General features: G+C 45.9%; 2 protein-coding genes across 2 annotated transcripts in view; both read left to right on the top strand.

Annotated features, from left to right (window-relative positions):
* Window positions 1-18403, top strand: part of PSMC4 (proteasome 26S subunit, ATPase 4) — a 277421-nt gene that overhangs the window by 102362 nt on the left and 156656 nt on the right. The gene's annotated exons all lie outside the window — the stretch shown is intronic.
* Window positions 1-18403, top strand: part of MEGF8 (multiple EGF like domains 8) — a 172158-nt gene that overhangs the window by 90399 nt on the left and 63356 nt on the right. Inside the window, exons 22-26 of the mRNA XM_086864863.1 lie at window positions 641-848; window positions 8609-8822; window positions 11050-11182; window positions 14074-14225; window positions 16537-16647. Coding sequence (XP_086720989.1) covers window positions 641-848; window positions 8609-8822; window positions 11050-11182; window positions 14074-14225; window positions 16537-16647 — 818 coding nt within the window. The remainder of the gene's footprint in view (window positions 1-640; window positions 849-8608; window positions 8823-11049; window positions 11183-14073; window positions 14226-16536; window positions 16648-18403) is intronic.

The raw sequence follows: 18403 nt of genomic DNA, 5'->3' as shown, positions 1-18403 counted from the left end.
CCATTTTCACCCATTTTTTCCCCATTTTAATCCCATTTTAACTCATTTTAACCCCGTTTTTTCCCGTTTTTTCCCATTTTTTCCCCATTTTTCCCCATTTTAACCCCATTTTCCCCATTTTTTCCCCATTTTAACCCATTTTTCCCCCCAGACTGGACGGAGGGCCCGCAGTGCCAGCGCTGCCGCCCCGGCAGAGGCTCCCAAACCCCATTTTAACCCATTTTAACCCATTTTAACCCATTTTAACCCATTTTAATCCCATTTTAACTAATTTTAATCCCATTTTAACTCATTTTAACCCCGTTTTTTTCCCGTTTTTTCCCATTTTTTCCCCATTTTAACCCGTTTTTCCCCATTTTAACCCATTTTAACCCAATTTAACCCCATTTTTCCCCCATTTTAACTCATTTTAACCCCATTTTCACCCATTTTAACCCCATTTTAACCCCATTTTTCTCCATTTTAACCCATTTTAACCCCATTTTCCACCCATTTTCACCCATTTTAATCCCATTTTAACTCATTTTAATCCCATTTTAACTCATTTTAATCCCATTTTAACTCATTTTAACCCCGTTTTTTCCCCATTTTAACCCATTTTTCCCCATTTTTCCCCATTTTAACCCATTTTTCCCCCCAGACTGGACGGAGGGCCCGCAGTGCCAGCGCTGCCGCCCCGGCAGTTTCGGCCCCGGGGGTCCCGGCGGTTGCCGGCCCTGCTCCTGCCACGGCCACGGCGACCCCGAGCGCGGCTTCTGCCACCGCAGCACCGGCGTTTGCCACTGCCTGCCGCCCACCACGGGCACGCACTGCGACAGGTGCGCACCTGGCTACTACGGGGACCCCAGGTGAGACACCAGAACCCCAAAAACCCGGTTAAAATGACCCAAAAGTGGCCAAAATAGCCCCAAAATTACCTGAAATAGACCCAGAATGCCCCAAAATAGCCCCAAATCCCCCTGGCCCCGCCCCCACTGCGACAGGTGCGCACCTGGCTACTACGGGGACCCCAGGTGAGACACCAGAACCCCAAAAACCCCGTTAAAATGACCCAAAATGACCCAAAATGGCCTGAAATAGCCCCAGAATGGGCTGAAATAGCCCCAGAATGGCCCAGAATGGCCCAAAATAGCCCCAAAATGGCCCAGAATGGCCCAAAATAGCCCCAAAATGACCCAAAATGGCCCAAAATAGCCCCAACATGGCCCAAAATAGCCCCAAATCCCCCTGGCCCCGCCCCCACTGCGACAGGTGCGCACCTGGCTACTACGGGGACCCCAGGTGAGACACCAGAACCCCAAAAACCCGGTTAAAATGACCCAAAAGTGGCCAAAATAGCCCCAAAATGGCCCAAAATAGCCCCAAAATGGCCCAAAATAGCCCCAAAATGGCCCAAAATGGCCTGAAATAGCCCCAGAATGGGCTGAAATAGCCCCAAAATGGCCCAAAATGGCCCCAAAATGACCCAAAATATCCCCAAATCCCCCTGGCCCCGCCCCCACTGCGACAGGTGCGCACCTGGCTACTACGGGGACCCCAGGTGAGACACCAGACCCCAAAAAACCCGGTTAAAAACACCCAAAATGACCCAAAATAGCCCCAAAATGGCCCAAAATAGCCCCAAAATGGCCCAAAATGGCCTGAAATAGCCCCAGAATGGGCTGAAATAGCCCCAAAATGGCCCAAAATGGCCCCAAAATGACCCAAATTAGCCCCAAATCCCCCTGGCCCCGCCCCCACTGCGACAGGTGCGCACCTGGCTACTACGGGGACCCCAGGTGAGACACCAGAACCCCAAAAACCCGGTTAAAAACACCCAAAATGACCCAAAATAGCCCCAAAATGACCCAAAATCCACCCAAAATGGCCTGAAATAGCCCCAAAATGGCCCAAAATAGCCCCAGAATGGCCCAGAATGACCCAAAATGCCCCAAATCCCCCTGGCCCCGCCCCCACTGCGACAGGTGCGCACCTGGCTACTACGGGGACCCCAGGTGAGACACCAGAACCCCAAAAACCCCGTTAAAATGACCCAAAATAGCCCCAAAATACCCCCAAAATGGCCCAAAATCCACCCAAAATAGCTCCAGAATGGCCCAAAATGACCCAAAATAGCTCCAGAATGGCCCAAAATGGCCCAAAATTGCCCAAAATAGCCCCAAAATGGCCTGAAATAGCCCAAGAATGGCCCAGAATAGCCCCAAAATGACCCAAAATGGCCCAAAATGACCCAGAATGGCCCAAAATAGCCCCAAAATGACCCAAAATAGCCCCAAAATGGCCCAGAATGACCCAAAATAGCCCCAAAATGACCCAAAATGGCCCAGAATAGCCCCAAAATGGCCCAAAATGGCCCAAAATGACCCAAAATGACCCAAAATGGCTCAAAATAGCCCCAAAATGGCCCAAAATAGCCCCAGAATGGCCCAGAATGGCCCAAAATGCCCCAAATCCCCCTGGCCCCGCCCCCACTGCGACAGGTGCGCACCTGGCTACTACGGGGACCCCAGGTGAGACACCAGAACCCCAAAAACCCGGTTAAAATGACCCAAAATAGCCCCAAAATGGGCTGAAATAGCCCCAGAATGGCCCAAAATAGCCCCAAAATGGCCCAAAATGACCCAAAATAGCCCAAAATGACCCAAAATGGCCCAAAATAGCCTGAAATAGCCCCAGAATGGGCTGAAATAGCCCCAAAATGACCCAAAATAGCCCCAAAATGGCCTGAAATAGCCCCAGAATGGCCCAAAATAGCCCCAAAATGGCCCAAAATGACCCAAAATAGCCCAAAATGACCCAAAATGGCCCAAAATAGCCTGAAATAGCCCCAGAATGGCCTGAAATAGCCCCAAAATGGCCCCAAAATGACCCAAAATGGCTCAAAATGACCCAAAATAGCCCCAAAATGACCCAAAATGGCCCCAAAATGGCCCCAAAATGACCCAAAATGACCCAAAATGCCCCAAAATGGCCCAAAATGGCCCCAAATCCCCCTGGCCCCGCCCCCACTGCGACAGGTGCGCACCTGGCTACTACGGGGACCCCAGGTGAGACACCAGAACCCCAAAAACCCGGTTAAAATGACCCAAAAGTGGCCAAAATAGCCCCAAAATGGCCCAAAATGGCCTGAAATAGCCCCAAAATGACCCAAAATAGCCCCAGAATGGCCCAAAATGGCCCAAAATTGCCCAAAATAGCCCCAAAATGGCCTGAAATAGCCCCAGAATGGCCCAAAATAGCCCCAAAATGACCCAAAATAGCCCCAAAATGGGCTGAAATAGACCCAAAATGGCCTGAAATAGCCCCAAAATGACCCAAAATGGCCCAAAATGACCCAGAATGGCCCAAAATAGCCCCAGAATGGCCCAAAATGACCCAGAATGCCCCAAAATAGCCCCAAATCCCCCTGGCCCCGCCCCCACTGCGACAGGTGCGCACCTGGCTACTACGGGGACCCCAGGTGAGACACCAGAACCCCAAAAAAAACGGTTAAAATGACCCAAAATAGCCCCAAAATGGCCTGAAATAGCCCCAGAATGGACTGAAATAGCCCCAGAATGACCCAAAATAGCCCCAAAATGGCTCAAAATGGCCCAAAATGGCCTGAAATAGCCCCAAAATGACCCAAAATGGCCCAAAATGGCCTGAAATAGCCCAAAATAGCTCCAAAATGACCCAAAATGACCCAAAATAGCCCCAAATCCCCCTGGCCCCGCCCCCAGTGCGACAGGTGCGCACCTGGCTACTACGGGGACCCCAGGTGAGACACCAGAACCCCAAAAACCCGGTTTAAATGACCCAAAATAGACCCAAAATGGCCCAAAATAGACCCAGAATGGGCTGAAATAGCCCCAGAATGGCCCAAAATGGCCCAAAATAGCCCCAAAATGACCCAAAATGACCCAAAATGGCCCCAAAATGACCCAAAATGACCCAAAATGACCCAAAATGGCCCAAAATGACCCAGAATAATCCCAAAATGGCCCAAAATGACCCAGAATGGCCCAAAATAGCCCCAAATCCCCCTGGCCCCGCCCCCACTGCGACAGGTGCGCACCTGGCTACTACGGGGACCCCAGGTGAGACACCAGAACCCCAAAAACCCGTTAAAATGACCCAAAAGTGGCCAAAATAGCCCCAAAATGGCCCAAAATAGCCCCAGAATGGCCCAAAATCCACCCAAAATGGCCTGAAATAGCCCCAAAATGACCCAAAATAGCCCCAGAATGACCCAAAATGACCCAAAATTGCCCTAAATAGCCCCAAAATGGCCTGAAATAGCCCCAGAATGGCCCAGAATGACCCAAAATGCCCCAAATCCCCCTGGCCCCGCCCCCACTGCGACAGGTGCGCACCTGGCTACTACGGGGACCCCAGGTGAGACACCAGAACCCCAAAAACCCAGTTAAAATCACCCAAAATAGACCCAGAATGGCCTGAAATAGCCCCAGAATGGGCTGAAATAGCCCCAAAATGGCCCAGAATGGCCTGAAATAGCCCCAGAATGGCCCAAAATAGCCCCAAAATGACCCAAAATGGCCCCAAAATGACCCAAAATGACCCAAAATGGCCCAAAATAGCCCCAAATCCCCCTGGCCCCGCCCCCACTGCGACAGGTGCGCACCTGGCTACTACGGGGACCCCAGGTGAGACACCAGAACCCCAAAAACCCCGTTAAAATGACCCAAAAGTGGCCAAAATAGCCCCAAAATGGCCCAAAATAGCCCCAGAATGACCCAAAATAGCCCCAAAATGGCCCAAAATAGCCCCAGAATGACGCAAAATAGCCCCAAAATGACCCAAAATGGCCCAAAATAGCCCCAGAATGACCCAAAATAGCCCCAAAATGCCCCAAAATAGCCCCAAAATGACCCAAAATAGCCCCAAAATGGCTCAAAATGGCCCAAAATAGCCCCAAAATGGCCCAAAATAGCCCAAAATGACCCAAAATGGCCCAAAATGACCCAAAATGGCCCAAAATAGACCCAAAATGACCCAAAATGGCCCAGAATGACCCAAAATAGCCACAGAATGGCCCAAAATGGCCCAGAATGACCCAAAATGACCCAAAATAGCCCCAGAATGGCCCAGAATGACCCAAAATAGCCCCAAATCCCCCTGGCCCCGCCCCCACTGCGACAGGTGCGCACCTGGCTACTACGGGGACCCCAGGTGAGACACCAGAACCCCAAAAACCCGGTTAAAATGACCCAAAATAGCCCCAAAATGACCCAAAATGGCCTGAAATCCACCCAAAATGGCCCAAAATCCACCCAAAATGGCCTGAAATAGCCCCAAAATGGCCCAAAATGACCCAGAATGGCTCAAAATAGCCCCAAAATGGCCCAAAATAGCCCCAAAATGCCCCAAAATGCCCCAAATCCCCCTGGCCCCGCCCCCACTGCGACAGGTGCGCACCTGGCTACTACGGGGACCCCAGGTGAGACACCAGAACCCCAAAAACCCCGTTAAAATGACCCAAAAGTGGCCAAAATAGCCCCAAAATGGCCCAAAATAGACCCAAAATGGCCCAAAATGGCCCCAAAATGACCCAAAATAGCCCCAAAATGGCCTGAAATAGCCCCAGAATGGGCTGAAATAGCCCCAGAATGACCCAGAATGGCCCCAAAATAGCCCCAAAATGGCCCAAAATAGGCCCAAAATGACCCAAAATGGCCCCAAAATGACCCAAAATGGCCCAAAATAGCCCCAGAATGGCCCAAAATAGCCCCAAAATGACCCAAAATAGCCCCAAAATGCCCCAAAATAGCCCCAAAATGACCCAAAATAGCCCCAAAATGGCTCAAAATGGCCCAAAATAGCCCCAAAATGGCCCAAAATGACCCAAAATGGCCCAAAATGACCCAAAATGCCCCAAATCCCCCTGGCCCCGCCCCCACTGCGACAGGTGCGCACCTGGCTACTACGGGGACCCCAGGTGAGACACCAGAACCCCAAAAACCCGGTTAAAATGACCCAAAAGTGGCCAAAATAGCCCCAAAATGGGCTGAAATAGCCCCAGAATGGCCCAAAATGGCCCCAGAATGGCCCAAAATGGCCCAAAATGGCCTGAAATAGCCCCAAAATGACCCAAAATAGCCCCAGAATGATCTGAAATAGACCCAGAATGGCCTGAAATAGCCCCAGAATGGGCTGAAATAGACCCAGAATGGCCCAAAATGGCCCCAGAATGACCCAAAATAGCCCCAAAATGACCCAAAATGACCCAAAATAGACCCAGAATGACCCAAAATGGCCCAAAATGACCCAAAATGGCCTGAAATAGCCCCAGAATGACCCAAAATAGCCCCAGAATGGCCTGAAATAGACCCAAAATGGCCCAGAATGACCCAAAATGGCCTGAAATAACCCCAAAATGGACCAAAATGACCCAAAATGACCCAAAATGGCCCAAAATGGCCCGAAATAGCCCCAAAATGGCCCCAAAATGACCCAAAATGACCCAAAATGGCCCCAAAATGACCCAAAATAGCCCCAAAATGGCCCAAAATAGCCCCAGAATGGCCCAGAATAGCCCCAAAATGACCCAAAATGGCCCAAAATGACCCAGAATGGCCCAAAATCCACCCAAAATGACCCAAAATAGACCTAAAAAATCCTAAAAAATTCCAAGAAAAATCCCCAAAAAACCCAAAAAAAATCCTAAAAAATTCCAAAAAAAATCCCCAAAAAAATCCCCCAAAAAACCCCAAAAATTCCAAGAAAAATCCCAAAAAAATCCCCCAAAAAATCCTAAAAAATTCCAAAAAAAATCCCCAAAACAATCCCAAAAATCCCCCAAAAAATCCCCAAAAAAACCCCAAAAATTCCAAAAAAATCCCCCCAAAAATCCCAAAAAGATCCTAAAAAATTCCAAAAAAAATCCCAAAAAATCCCAAAAAATCCCAAAAATCCCCCAAAATCTCCCCCAAAAAATCCTAAAAAATTCCGTAAAAAATCCCCAAAAAATCCCAAAAAATCCCCAAAAAAACCCCAAAAATTCCTAAAAAATTCCAAAAAAAATCCCCAAAAAATCCTAAAAAATTCCAAAAAGAAACCCAAAAATCCCCAAAAAAATCCCCAAAAAATCCCAAAAATTCAAAAAAAAATCCCAAGAAATCCCCAAAAAATCCTAAAAAATCCCAAAAAAATCCTAAAAAATCTCAAAAAAATTCCAAAAAAAATCCCCAAAAAATCCCCAAAAAAATCCCAAAAAATCCTAAAAAATTCCCAAAAAAATCCCCAAAAAATCCTAAAAAAATCCCCAAAAAATCCCCAAAAAAATCCCAAAAATCCCCCAAAAAATCCCCAAAAAATCCCCAAAAACCCCTAAAAAAATCCCAAAAAATCCCAAAAATCCTTAAAAATCCCAAAAAAATCCCAAAAATCCCCCCAAAAATCCCCAAAAAATCCTAAAAAATTCCAAAAAAATCCCAAAAAAATACTAAAAAAATCCCAAAAAAATCCCAAAAAATCCCAAAAAAATCCTAAAAAATTCCAAAAAAAATCCCAAAAAATCCCAAAAAATCCCAAAAATCCCCCAAAATCTCCCCCAAAAAATCCTAAAAAATTCCGTAAAAAATCCCCAAAAAATCCCAAAAAATCCCCAAAAAAACCCCAAAAATTCCTAAAAAATTCCAAAAAAAATCCCCAAAAAATCCTAAAAAATTCCAAAAAAAATCCCAAAAATCCCCCAAAAAATCCCCAAAAAACCCCCAAAAATTCCAAAAAAAATCCCAAGAAATCCCCAAAAAATCCTAAAAAATCCCCAAAAAATCCGAAAAAATTCCAAAAAAAATCCCAAAAAAATCCTAAAAAATTCCAAAAAAATCCCAAAAATCCCCCAAAAAATCCCCAAAAAACCCCCAAAAATTCAAAAAAAAATCCCAAAAAATCCCAAAAAAATCCTAAAAAATCCCAAAAAAATCCTAAAAAATCCCCCAAAAAAATCCCAAAAATCCCCCGAAGTATCCCCTAAAAAATTCCGTAAAAAATCCCCAAAAAATCCCAAAAATCCCCCAAAAAATCCCCAAAAAAACCCCAAAAATTCCAAAAAAAATCCCCCAAAAATCCCCAAAAAATCCTAAAAAATTCCAAAAAAAATAAAAAAAAAATCCCAAAAAAATCCTAAAAAATTCCAAAAAAAATCCCCAAAAATCCTTAAAAAACCCCCAAAAAATCCTAAAAAATTCCAAAAAAAATCCCAAAAAAGTCCTAAAAAACCCCCAAAAAATCCCCCAAAAATTCTAAAAAATTCCAAAAAAAATCCCAAAAAATCCCAAAAAAATCCTAAAAAATCCCCAAAAAAATCCCAAAAAAATCCCAAAAAATCCCAAAAAAATCCTAAAAAATTCCAAAAAAAATCCCCAAAAAATCCCCAAAAAATCCCCAAAAAATCCTAAAAAATTCCCAAAAAAATCCCCAAAAAATCCTAAAAAAATCCCCAAAAAATCCCCAAAAAAATCCCAAAAATCCCCCAAAAAATCCCCAAAAAAATCCAAAAAAATCCCAAAAAAATCCCAAAAAAATCCCAAAAAAATCCCTAAAAATCCCCAAAACTCCCCCAAACCCCCACCCCCCCTGAACCCCCTCCCCACCTTTTCCCCAGGCACGGGGGTCTCTGCATCCGCCGCTGCCGGGGCCGGCACCTGGTGGCCGTGACGGAGCCGCTGGAGCTGGGCTGGAGGGGGGGGGATGGGCAGGAGCCCCTCCCCCACTGCCTGTGGCTGCTCTCGGTTTCGGGGGGACCCCGGCCCTGCCCCCGGCCCGGCCCCGAGTGTCCCCGCCTGGGGCTCAGCCTCAGCGTGGAGGGGCCCTGCCAGGTGGGGACACGGAATTTGGGGGGGCTGGGGGGGCAGATTCAACAAATTTGGGGGGGCTGGGGGGGCTGGGGGGGAAAATCCCCCAAATTTGGGGAGATTGGGGGGGTCTGGGGGGGTCTGGGGGGGCAAATTCCCCAAATTTGGGGAGTTTGGGGGGGTCTGGAGGGGTCTGGGAGGGTAAATTCCCCAAATTTGGGGAGTTTGGGGGGGCTGGGGGGGCAAATCCCCCAAATTTGGGGAGTTTGCGGGAAATTGGGGAGGTCTGGGGGGGTCTGGGGGGGAAATTGGGGGGGTCTGGAGGGGTCTGGGGGGGAAAATCCCCCAAATTTGGGGAGATTGGGGGGGAATTGGGGGATCTGGGGGGTTTGGGGGGAGAATTGGGGGGGATTGGGGGGGTCTGGGGGGGTCTGGGGGGGCAAATTCCCCAAATTTGGGGAGCTTGGGGGGGTCTGGGGGGGTCTGGGGGGGCAAATTCCCCAAATTTGGGGAGTTTGGGGGGGTCTTGGGGGGGCTGGGGGGGTAAATCCCCCAAATTTGGGGAGTTTGGGGGGGGATTTGGGGATCTGGGGGGGCTGGGGGGGTCTGGGGGGGGAAAATCCCCCAAATTTGGGGAGTTTGGGGGGAATTGGGGGGTCTGGGGGGGTAAATACCCCAAATTTGGGGAGATTGGGGGGGTCTGGGGGGGAATTGGGGGGGTCTGAGGGGGTCTGGGGGGAAAATTCCCCAAATTTGGGGAGTTTGGGGGGGTCTGGGGGAGCAAATTCCTCAAATTTGGGGAGTTTGGGGGGGTCTGGGGGGGACTGGGGGGGTCTGGAGGGGTCGGGGGGGGCAAATTTGGGGAGTTTGGGGGGGTCTGGGGGGGAAATTGGGGGGGTCTGGGGGGGTCTGGAGGGGCAAATTCCCCAAATTTGGGGAGATTGGGGGGGGAATTGGGGGGTCTGGGGGGTTTGGGGGGGGATTTGGGGGGGACTGGGGGGGTCTGGGAGGGTCTGGGGGGGCAAATTCCCCAAATTTGGGGAGTTTGGGGGGAATTGGGGGGGTCTGGGGGGGAAATTGGGGGGGATTGGGGGGGTCTGGAGGGGTCTGGGAGGGCAAATTCCCCAAATTTGGGGAGCTTGGGGGATTTTGGGGTGTCTGGGGGGATTTGGGGGGGTTTTAAAGGGGTCTGGGGGGATTTGGGGGGGTCTGGGGGGGAATTGGGGAAGAATTGGGGGGTTTGGGGGTGAAAATTGAGATTTTTGGGGGATTTTTGGGGGATTTTGGGGTGAAAATTGGGATTTTTGGGGGATTTTGGGGAGGAAAATTGGGATTTTTGGGGGATTTTGGGGGGAAATTGGGATTTTTTGGGGGATTTTGGGGTGAAAATTGGGATTTTTGGGGTGAAAATTGGGATTTTTGGGGGATTTTGGGGTGAAAATTGGGATTTTTGGGGGGTTTAGGGCCTTTAAAGGGGATTTTGGGGGGAAAATTGGGATTTTTGGGGTGAAAATTGGGATTTTTGGGGGTGTTTAGGGGCTTTAAGGGGGATTTTGGGGTGAAAATTTGGATTTTTGGGGGATTTTGGGGTGAAAATTGGGATTTTGGGGGATTTTGGGGTGAAAATTGGGGTTTTTGGGGGGAAAATTGGGATTTTTGGGGGATTTTGGGGTGAAAATTGGGATTTTTGGGGGATTTTGGGGTGAAAATTGGGATTTTTGGGGGTGTTTGGGAGCTTTAAGGGGGATTTTGGGGGAAAAATTGGGATTTTTGGGGGATTTTGGGGTGAAAATTGGGATTTTGGGGGATTTTGGGGTGAAAATCGGGATTTTTGGGGGATTTTGGGGTGAAAATTGGGATTTTTGGGGGTGTTTAGGGCCTTTAAGGGGGATTTTGGGGGAAAAATTGGGATTTTTGGGGTGAAAATTGGGATTTTTGGGGATTTTGGGGTGAAAATTGGGATTTTTGGGGGGTTTAGGGCCTTTAAGGGGGATTTTGGGGTGAAAATTGGGATTTTTGGGGGTGTTTAGGGCCTTTAAGGGGGATTTTTGGGGTGAAAATTGGGATTTTTGGGGGATTTTGGGGTGAAAATTGGGATTTTTGGGGGGGTTTAGGGCCTTTAAGGGGGATTTTGGGGGGATTTTCACACTGGGACCTCTCTGAGCCCCCCCCAAAGTGTCCAAATCTGCCGGAATTTTCGGGAATTTTGGGGAATTTTGGGGAATTTTGGGGAATTTCCCCCAATTTCCAGGGCAGTTTCGTCTACGCCTTCGACGGGATCCCGGCGCTGCTGGATGGGGGAGGGGTGCAGGGGGACCCCACCCTGATCGGGGCCCTCTGTGGGGGAGGGGCCCCCCACAGCCTCCACCTGGAGGCCAAGTCAGGTACGGGAACCCCAAAAACGGGATCGGGGACCCCAAAAACCCCAAAATTCACCCCAAAAATGGGATCAGGGACCCCAAAAACCCCAAAATTCACCCCAAAAATGGGATGGGGGACCCCAAAAACCCCCAAAATTCACCCCAAAAACTCAAAAATTCACCCCAAAAATGGGATCAGGGACCCAAAAAACCCCAAAATTCACCCCAAAAATGGGATCGGGGACCCCAAAAACCCCAAAATTCACCCCAAAAACCCCAAAATTCACCCCAAAAATGGGATCGGGGACCCCAAAAACCCCAAAATTCACCCAAAAATGGGATCGGGGACCCCAAAAACCCCAAAATTTTTGGGATTTTTTTGGGAATTTTGGGGGAAAATTTTGGGAATTTTGGGGGGAATTTTTGGGAATTTTGGGGGGAAATTTTGGGGGTTTTTTTGGGAATTTTGGGGTTTTTTTTAAAAGTTTTTCCCTGATTTTTTGGGGGATTTTTGGCTCCAATTTTTCCCAGATTTTTTCCTAAAAACCCCAAAATTTTCCAGGAAATTTTGGGATTTTTGGATGAAAATTTTTGGGAATTATGGGGAAAATTTTGGGAATTTTGGGGGACAATTTTTGGGAATTTTGGGGGAAAATTTTGGGACTTTTGGGGTTAATTTTTGGGAATTTTGGGGGGAAATTTTTGGGAATTTTGGGGCTTTTTTTTCCCTTTTCCCCCGATTTTTTGGGGTTATTTTCCACCATTTCAGCTCCGATTTTTCCCGGGTTTTTATTCCCAAAAACCCCAAAATTTTTGGGAATTTTTGGGAAATTTTGGGGGAAAATTTTGGGAATTTTTTTGGAATTTTGGGGGAAAATTTTGGGGGTAATTTTTGGGAATTTTTCCTTTTTCCCCCGATTTTTTGGGGTTATTTTCACCATTTCAGCTCCGATTTTTCCCGGGTTTTTTTTCCCAAAAACCCCAAAATTTTCTGGGAATTTTGGATGAAAATTTTGGGAATTTTGGGGGTAATTTTTGGGAATTTTGGGGGGGGTTTTTTCCCTTTTTCCCCGGTTTTTTGGGGCTATTTCAGCCATTTCAGCTCCGATTTTTCCCGGTTTTTTTTCCCAAAAACCCCAAAATTTTCTGGGAATTTTGGGGAAAATTTTGGGAATTTTGGGGGGAAATTTTGGGAATTTTGGGGGTAATTTTTGGGAATTTTGGGGGGTTTTTTTCCTTTTTTCCCCGATTTTTTGGGGTTATTTTCACCATTTCAGCTCCGATTTTTCCCGGGTTTTTTTCCCCAAAAACCCCAAAATTTTGGGGAATTTTTGGGAATTTTGGATGAAAATTTTGGGACTTTTGGGGGAAAATTTTGGGAATTTTGGGGGATTTTTTTCCCTTTTTCCCCGATTTTTTGGGTCTTTTTTCGCCATTTCAGCTCCGATTTTTCCCGGGTTTTTTTTCCCAAAAGCCCCCAAATTTTTTGGGAATTTTGGATGAAAATTTTTGGGAATTTTGGGGAAAATTTTGGGAATTTTGGGGGTAATTTTGGGGTTTTTTTTTCCCTTTTTCCCCGATTTTTTGGGTCTTTTTTCACCATTTCAGCTCCGATTTTTCCCAATTTTTTTTCCCCAAAAACCCCAAAATTTTTGGGAATTTTTGGGGATTTTTGGATGAAAATTTTGGGAATTTTTTGGGAATTTTGGGGGAAAATTTTGGGGGTAATTTTTGGGAATTTTTCCTTTTTTCCCCGGTTTTTTGGGGCTTTTTCGGCCATTTCAGCTCCGATTTTTCCCGGGGTTTTTTTCCCAAAAACCCCAAAATTTTGGGGAATTTTTTGGGATTTTTGGATGAAAATTTTGGGGAATTTTGGGGAAAATTTTTGGGAATTTTGGGGAATAATTTTTAGGAATTTTGGGGGTTTTTTTTCCCTTTTCCCCCGATTTTTTGGGGTTATTTTCACCATTTCAGCTCCGATTTTTCCCGGGTTTTTTTTCCCAAAAACCCCAAAATTTTGGGGAATTTTTGGGAATTTTGGGAATAATTTTTAGGAATTTTGGGGGTTTTTTTTCCCTTTTCCCCCGATTTTTTGGGGTTATTTTCACCATTTCAGCTCCGATTTTTCCCGGGTTTTTTTCCCCAAAAACCCCAAAATTTTGGGGAATTTTTGGGAAATTTTGGGGAAAATTTTGGGAATTTTGGGGGAAAATTTTGGGAATTTTGGGGGATTTTTTTCCCTTTTTCCCCGATTTTTTGGGTCTTTTTTCGCCATTTCAGCTCCGATTTTTCCCGGGTTTTTATTCCCAAAAACCCCAAAATTTTGGGGAATTTTGGATGAAAATTTTTGGGAATTTTGGGGAATAATTTTTAGGAATTTTGGGGGTTTTTTTTCCCTTTTCCCCCGATTTTTTGGGTCTTTTTTCACCATTTCAGCTCCGATTTTTCCCAATTTTTTTTTCCAAAAACCCCAAAATTTTTGGGAATTTTTTGGGAATTTTGGGGGAAAATTTTGGGACTTTTGGGGAAATTTTTTGGGAATTTTGGGGGGAAATTTTTGGGAATTTTGGGGAGATTTTTTTTCCCTTTTCCCCCGATTTTTTGGGGTTATTTTCACCATTTCAGCTCCGATTTTTCCCGGGGTTTTTTTCCCAAAAACCCCAAAATTTTGGGGAATTTTTTGGGATTTTTGGATGAAAATTTTGGGGAATTTTGGGGAAAATTTTTGGGAATTTTGGGAATAATTTTTAGGAATTTTGGGGGGGGTTTTTTTCCCTTTTCCCCCGATTTTTTGGGGTTATTTTCCCGCCATTTCAGCTCCGATTTTTCCCGGGTTTTTTTTTTTTTTTGGAGGGAATCTCCCAAATTTCCCGGGAATTTTTATTTCCCTGATTTTATTTTGGGTTAAATTCCAGGGATTTTGGTTCTTTACCACGAATGGAACGGGACGGAACCGGGCGGGTTCCGGGCTCGGGTGGAGCCCCGGCCCTGCCCCCCCCACTGCCCCTCCCCCACCGCGACCCCCCGGGGCTGCCCAGGGGGGTGTGGGGGAGGGGCGTGCCGGAAGGTGAGAGGGGATTTGGGGGGAAAAGAGGGGAAATCGGGAAAAGTGGGGAAAATGGGGAATAATGGGGAAAAATGGGGAAAAATTGGGGGAAAAATGGGGGAAAAATGGGGAAAAATGGGGGAAAATGGGGAAAAATGGGGGGAAAATGGGAAAAAATGGGAAAAAATGGGGAATAAATGGGAGGGAAATGGGGAAAAATGGGGGAAAATTGGGATTTTTTGGGGGGAAAATGGGGAAAAATGGGGAAAAATGGGGAAAAATGGGGAAAAATGGAAAAAATGGGGGGAAAATGGGGGGAAAATGGGAAAAATGGGGAAAATGGGGAAAAATGGGATTTTTGGGGGGAAAAATGGGGAAAATTGGGAAAAATGGGGGGAAAATGGGAAAAAATGTGGGGAAAAAGGGGGAAAAATGGGGTAAAATGGGGGGAAAATGGGGAAAAAATGGGGAAAAAATGGGGAAAAAATGGGAAAAAATGGGGGAAAATGGGGAAAAAATGGGAAAAATGGGGTAAAATGGGGGGAAAATGGGATTTTTAGGGGAGGAAAATGGGGAAAAAATGGGAAAATTGGGAAAATGGGGAAAATGGGGAAAAATGGGGAAAAATGGGGAAAATGGGGAAAAAATGGGGAAAAATTGGGATTTTTAGCGGGAAAATGGGGAAAAATGGGGGAAAATGGGAAAAAATGGGGGGGAAATGGGGGGAAAATGGGGAAAAAATGGGATTTTTTTGGGAAAAATGGGGAAAAATTGGGATTTTTTGGGGGGAAATGGGGAAAAATGGGGGGGAAATGGGAAAAATTAGTAAAATGGGGGAAAATGGGGGGAAAATGGGATTTTTGGGGGGAAAAATGGGGAAAAAATGGGGAAAAAATGGGGAAAAATGGGGAAAAAAATGGGGGAAAATGGAAAAAATGGGGGGAAATGGGGAAAAATGGGGGAAAAATGGGATTTTTTGGGGGGAAAATGGGGAAAAATGGGGAAAAATGGGAAAAAAATGGGGAAAAATGGGGGAAAAATGGGGAAAATGGGGAAAAATGGGGAAAAATGGGGAAAAATGGTATTTTTAGGGGGAAAAATGGGGAAAAATGGGAAAAAATGGGGAAAATGGGATTTTTTGGGGAAAAATGGGGGAAAAAGGGGGAAAAATTGGGGAAAATGGGGAAAAATTGGGGGAAAAATGGGGGAAAAAGGGGGAAAAATGGGGGAAAATGGGGAAAAATTGGGGGAAAATGGGGAAAAAATGGGGGAAAATGGGATTTTTGGAGGGGAAAATGGGGGAAATGGGAAAAAATGGGGAAAAATGGGGAAAATGGGGAAAAATGGGATTTTTTGGGGGAAAATGGGGAAAAAATTGGGGAAAATGGGGAAGAATTGGGGAAAATGGGGAAGAATTGGGAAAAAGGGGTAAAAATTGGGAAAAAATGGGATTTTTTGGGGGGCAAATGGGGTAAAATGGGGAAAAATGGGAAAAATGGGGAAAAATGGGGAAAAATGGGGAAAAAAATTGGGAAAAAATGGGAAAAATGGGGGGAAAATGGGGAAAAATGGGGAAAAAATGGGGAAAAATGGGGAAAAATGGGGGAAATGGAGAAGAAAGGGTTAAAAATGCGGGAAAATGGGGAAAATTGGGAAAAAATTGGGAAAAAATGGGATTTTTGGGGGGAAAATGGGGAAAAATGGGGAAAAAAATTGGGAAAATTGGGAACAATGGGGGAAAATTGGAAAGAAAAAGGGAAAAAATGGGGAAGAAATGGGGGAAAAATGGGGAAAAATTGGGGGAAAATGGGAAAAATGGGGGAAAATTGGGGGAAAATTGGAGAAAATGGGGAAAAAAGGGGGGATAATGGGCAAAAACTGGGAAAAACTGGGAAAAACTGGGATTTCAGGGGGGAAAATTGGGGGAAAATGGGGAAAATCAGGGGAAAATTGGGAAAAAGTGTGGAAAATTGAGATTTTTTGGGGGGGAAATGGGGAAAAACGGTGGAAAAATGGGATTTTTGGGGGGAAAATTTGAATTTTTGGGAGAAATCAAGGGGAAATCTTGGGAATTTGGGGATAAAATTGGGATTTGGGGAGGGAAATTGGGATTTTTGGGGGGTTTGGGGGGTGCTGAAGGAGGATTTGGGGGAAAATTTGGGAAATGGGGATTTTGGGGGGGGAATTTGGTGCAAAAACCCGGGATTTTGGGGGGAATTTTGGCATTTTTGGGTGGATTTCCGAGTGAAAATCGATGGAAAATGGGGGAATTTTTGGATTTGGGAATTTTTGGGGGAATTTCTGAGGAATTTGGGGTTTTTGGGGGGTCCAGGACAGGGGGGTCTGCGAGTGCCCCGAAGGTTTTGGGGGTCCCAACTGCTCCACCTCCATTGGGCCGGGGTCCATCGTGTGGGAGCCCCTGGTGGAGGACACCCCTGAGGAGGTGAGAGACCCCAAAAACCCCAAATCACCCCAAAAATCCATCCCAAACCACCCAAAATCCTGAAAAAACACCCCAAAAAACCCCAAAAACCCCCGAATCACCCCAAAAAAACCCAAAAACCCCCAAAATCACCCCAAAAATCCATCCCAAAACACCCAAATCCTGAAAAAACACCCCAAAAAACCCCAAATCACCCCAAAAAACCCCAAAAACCCCCAAATCATCACAAAACACCCCAAAAACCCCCAAATTACCCCAAAAATGCATCCCAAAACACCCAAAATCCTGAAAAAACACCCAAAAACACCCAAATTACCCCAAAAATCCACCCCAAAAAACCCCAAAAAACCCCAAATCACCCCAAAAAACCCAAAAAAAACCCCGAATCACCCCAAAAATCCATCCCAAAACCCCCAAATCCTGAAAAAACACCCCAAAAACCCCCAAATCACCCCAAAAATCCATCCCAAAACACCCAAAACCCTGAAAAAACACCCCAAAAAACCCCAAATCACCCCAAAAATCCATCCCAAACCCCCAAATCCTGAAAAAACACCCCAAAAAACCCCAAATCACCCCAAAAATCCATCCCAAAACACCCAAAATCCTGAAGAAACACCCCAAAAAACCCCCAAATTGCCCCAAATTACCCCAAAAAACCCCAAAAACCCCCAAATCACCCCAAAAATTCATCCCAAAACCCCCAAAATCTTGAAGAAACACCCCAAAAAACCCCAAAAAACCCCAAATCACCCCAAAAAACCCAAAAAACCCCCGAATCACCCCAAAAATCCATCCCAAAACACCCAAATCCTGAAAAAACACCCCAAAAAACCCCAAAAACCCCCAAATCACCCCAAAAATCCATCCCAAAACACCCAAAACCCTGAAAAAACACCCCAAAAAACCCCAAAATTGCCCCAAATCACCCCAAAAATCCATCCCAAAACACGCAAAATCCTGAAAAAACACCCCAAAAAAACCCCAAAAACCCCCAAATCACCCCAAAAATCCATCCCAAAACACCCAAATCCTGAAAAAACACCCCAAAAAACCCCAAAAACACCAAAAAATCCATCCCAAACCACCCAAATCCTGAAAAAACATCCCAAAAAACCCCCAAATCACCCCAAAAATCCATCCCAAACCCCCAAATCCTGAAAAAACACCCCAAAAAACCCCAAATCACCCCAAAAATCCATCCCAAACTCCCAAATCCTGAAAAAACACCCCAAAAAAACCCAAAAACCCCCAAATCACCCCAAAAATCCATCCCAAAACGCCCAAATCCTGAAAAAACACCCCAAAAAACCCCAAAAACCCCCAAATCACCCCAAAAATCCATCCCAAAACACCCAAAACCCTGAAAAAACACCCCAAAAAACCCCCCAAAACCCCCAAATCACCCCAAAAATCCATCCCAAAACACCCAAAATCCTGAAAAAACACCCCAAAAAAACCCCAAAAAACCCCAAATCACCCCAAAAATCCATCCCAAAACACCCAAATCCTGAAAAAACACCCCAAAAAACCCCAAATTACCCCAAAAATCCATCCCAAAACACCCAAAACCCTGAAAAAACACCCCAAAAAACCCCAAAATCCCCAAATCACCCCAAAAAACTCCAAAAACCCCCAAATCACCCCAAAAATCCATCCCAAAACACCCAAAATCCTGAAAAAACAACCCAAAAAACCCCAAAAACCCCCGAATCACCCCAAAATTCCATCCGAAAACACCCAAAATCCTGAAGAA

This window comes from Cyanistes caeruleus, chromosome 28 (assembly GCF_971803275.1).
Source record: "Cyanistes caeruleus chromosome 28, bCyaCae1.hap1.1, whole genome shotgun sequence".
NCBI classification, from domain to species: domain Eukaryota; kingdom Metazoa; phylum Chordata; class Aves; order Passeriformes; family Paridae; genus Cyanistes; species Cyanistes caeruleus.
The sequence above is the reverse complement of the archived record's forward strand: the minus strand, read 5'-3'. Positions and strand labels throughout refer to the sequence as shown.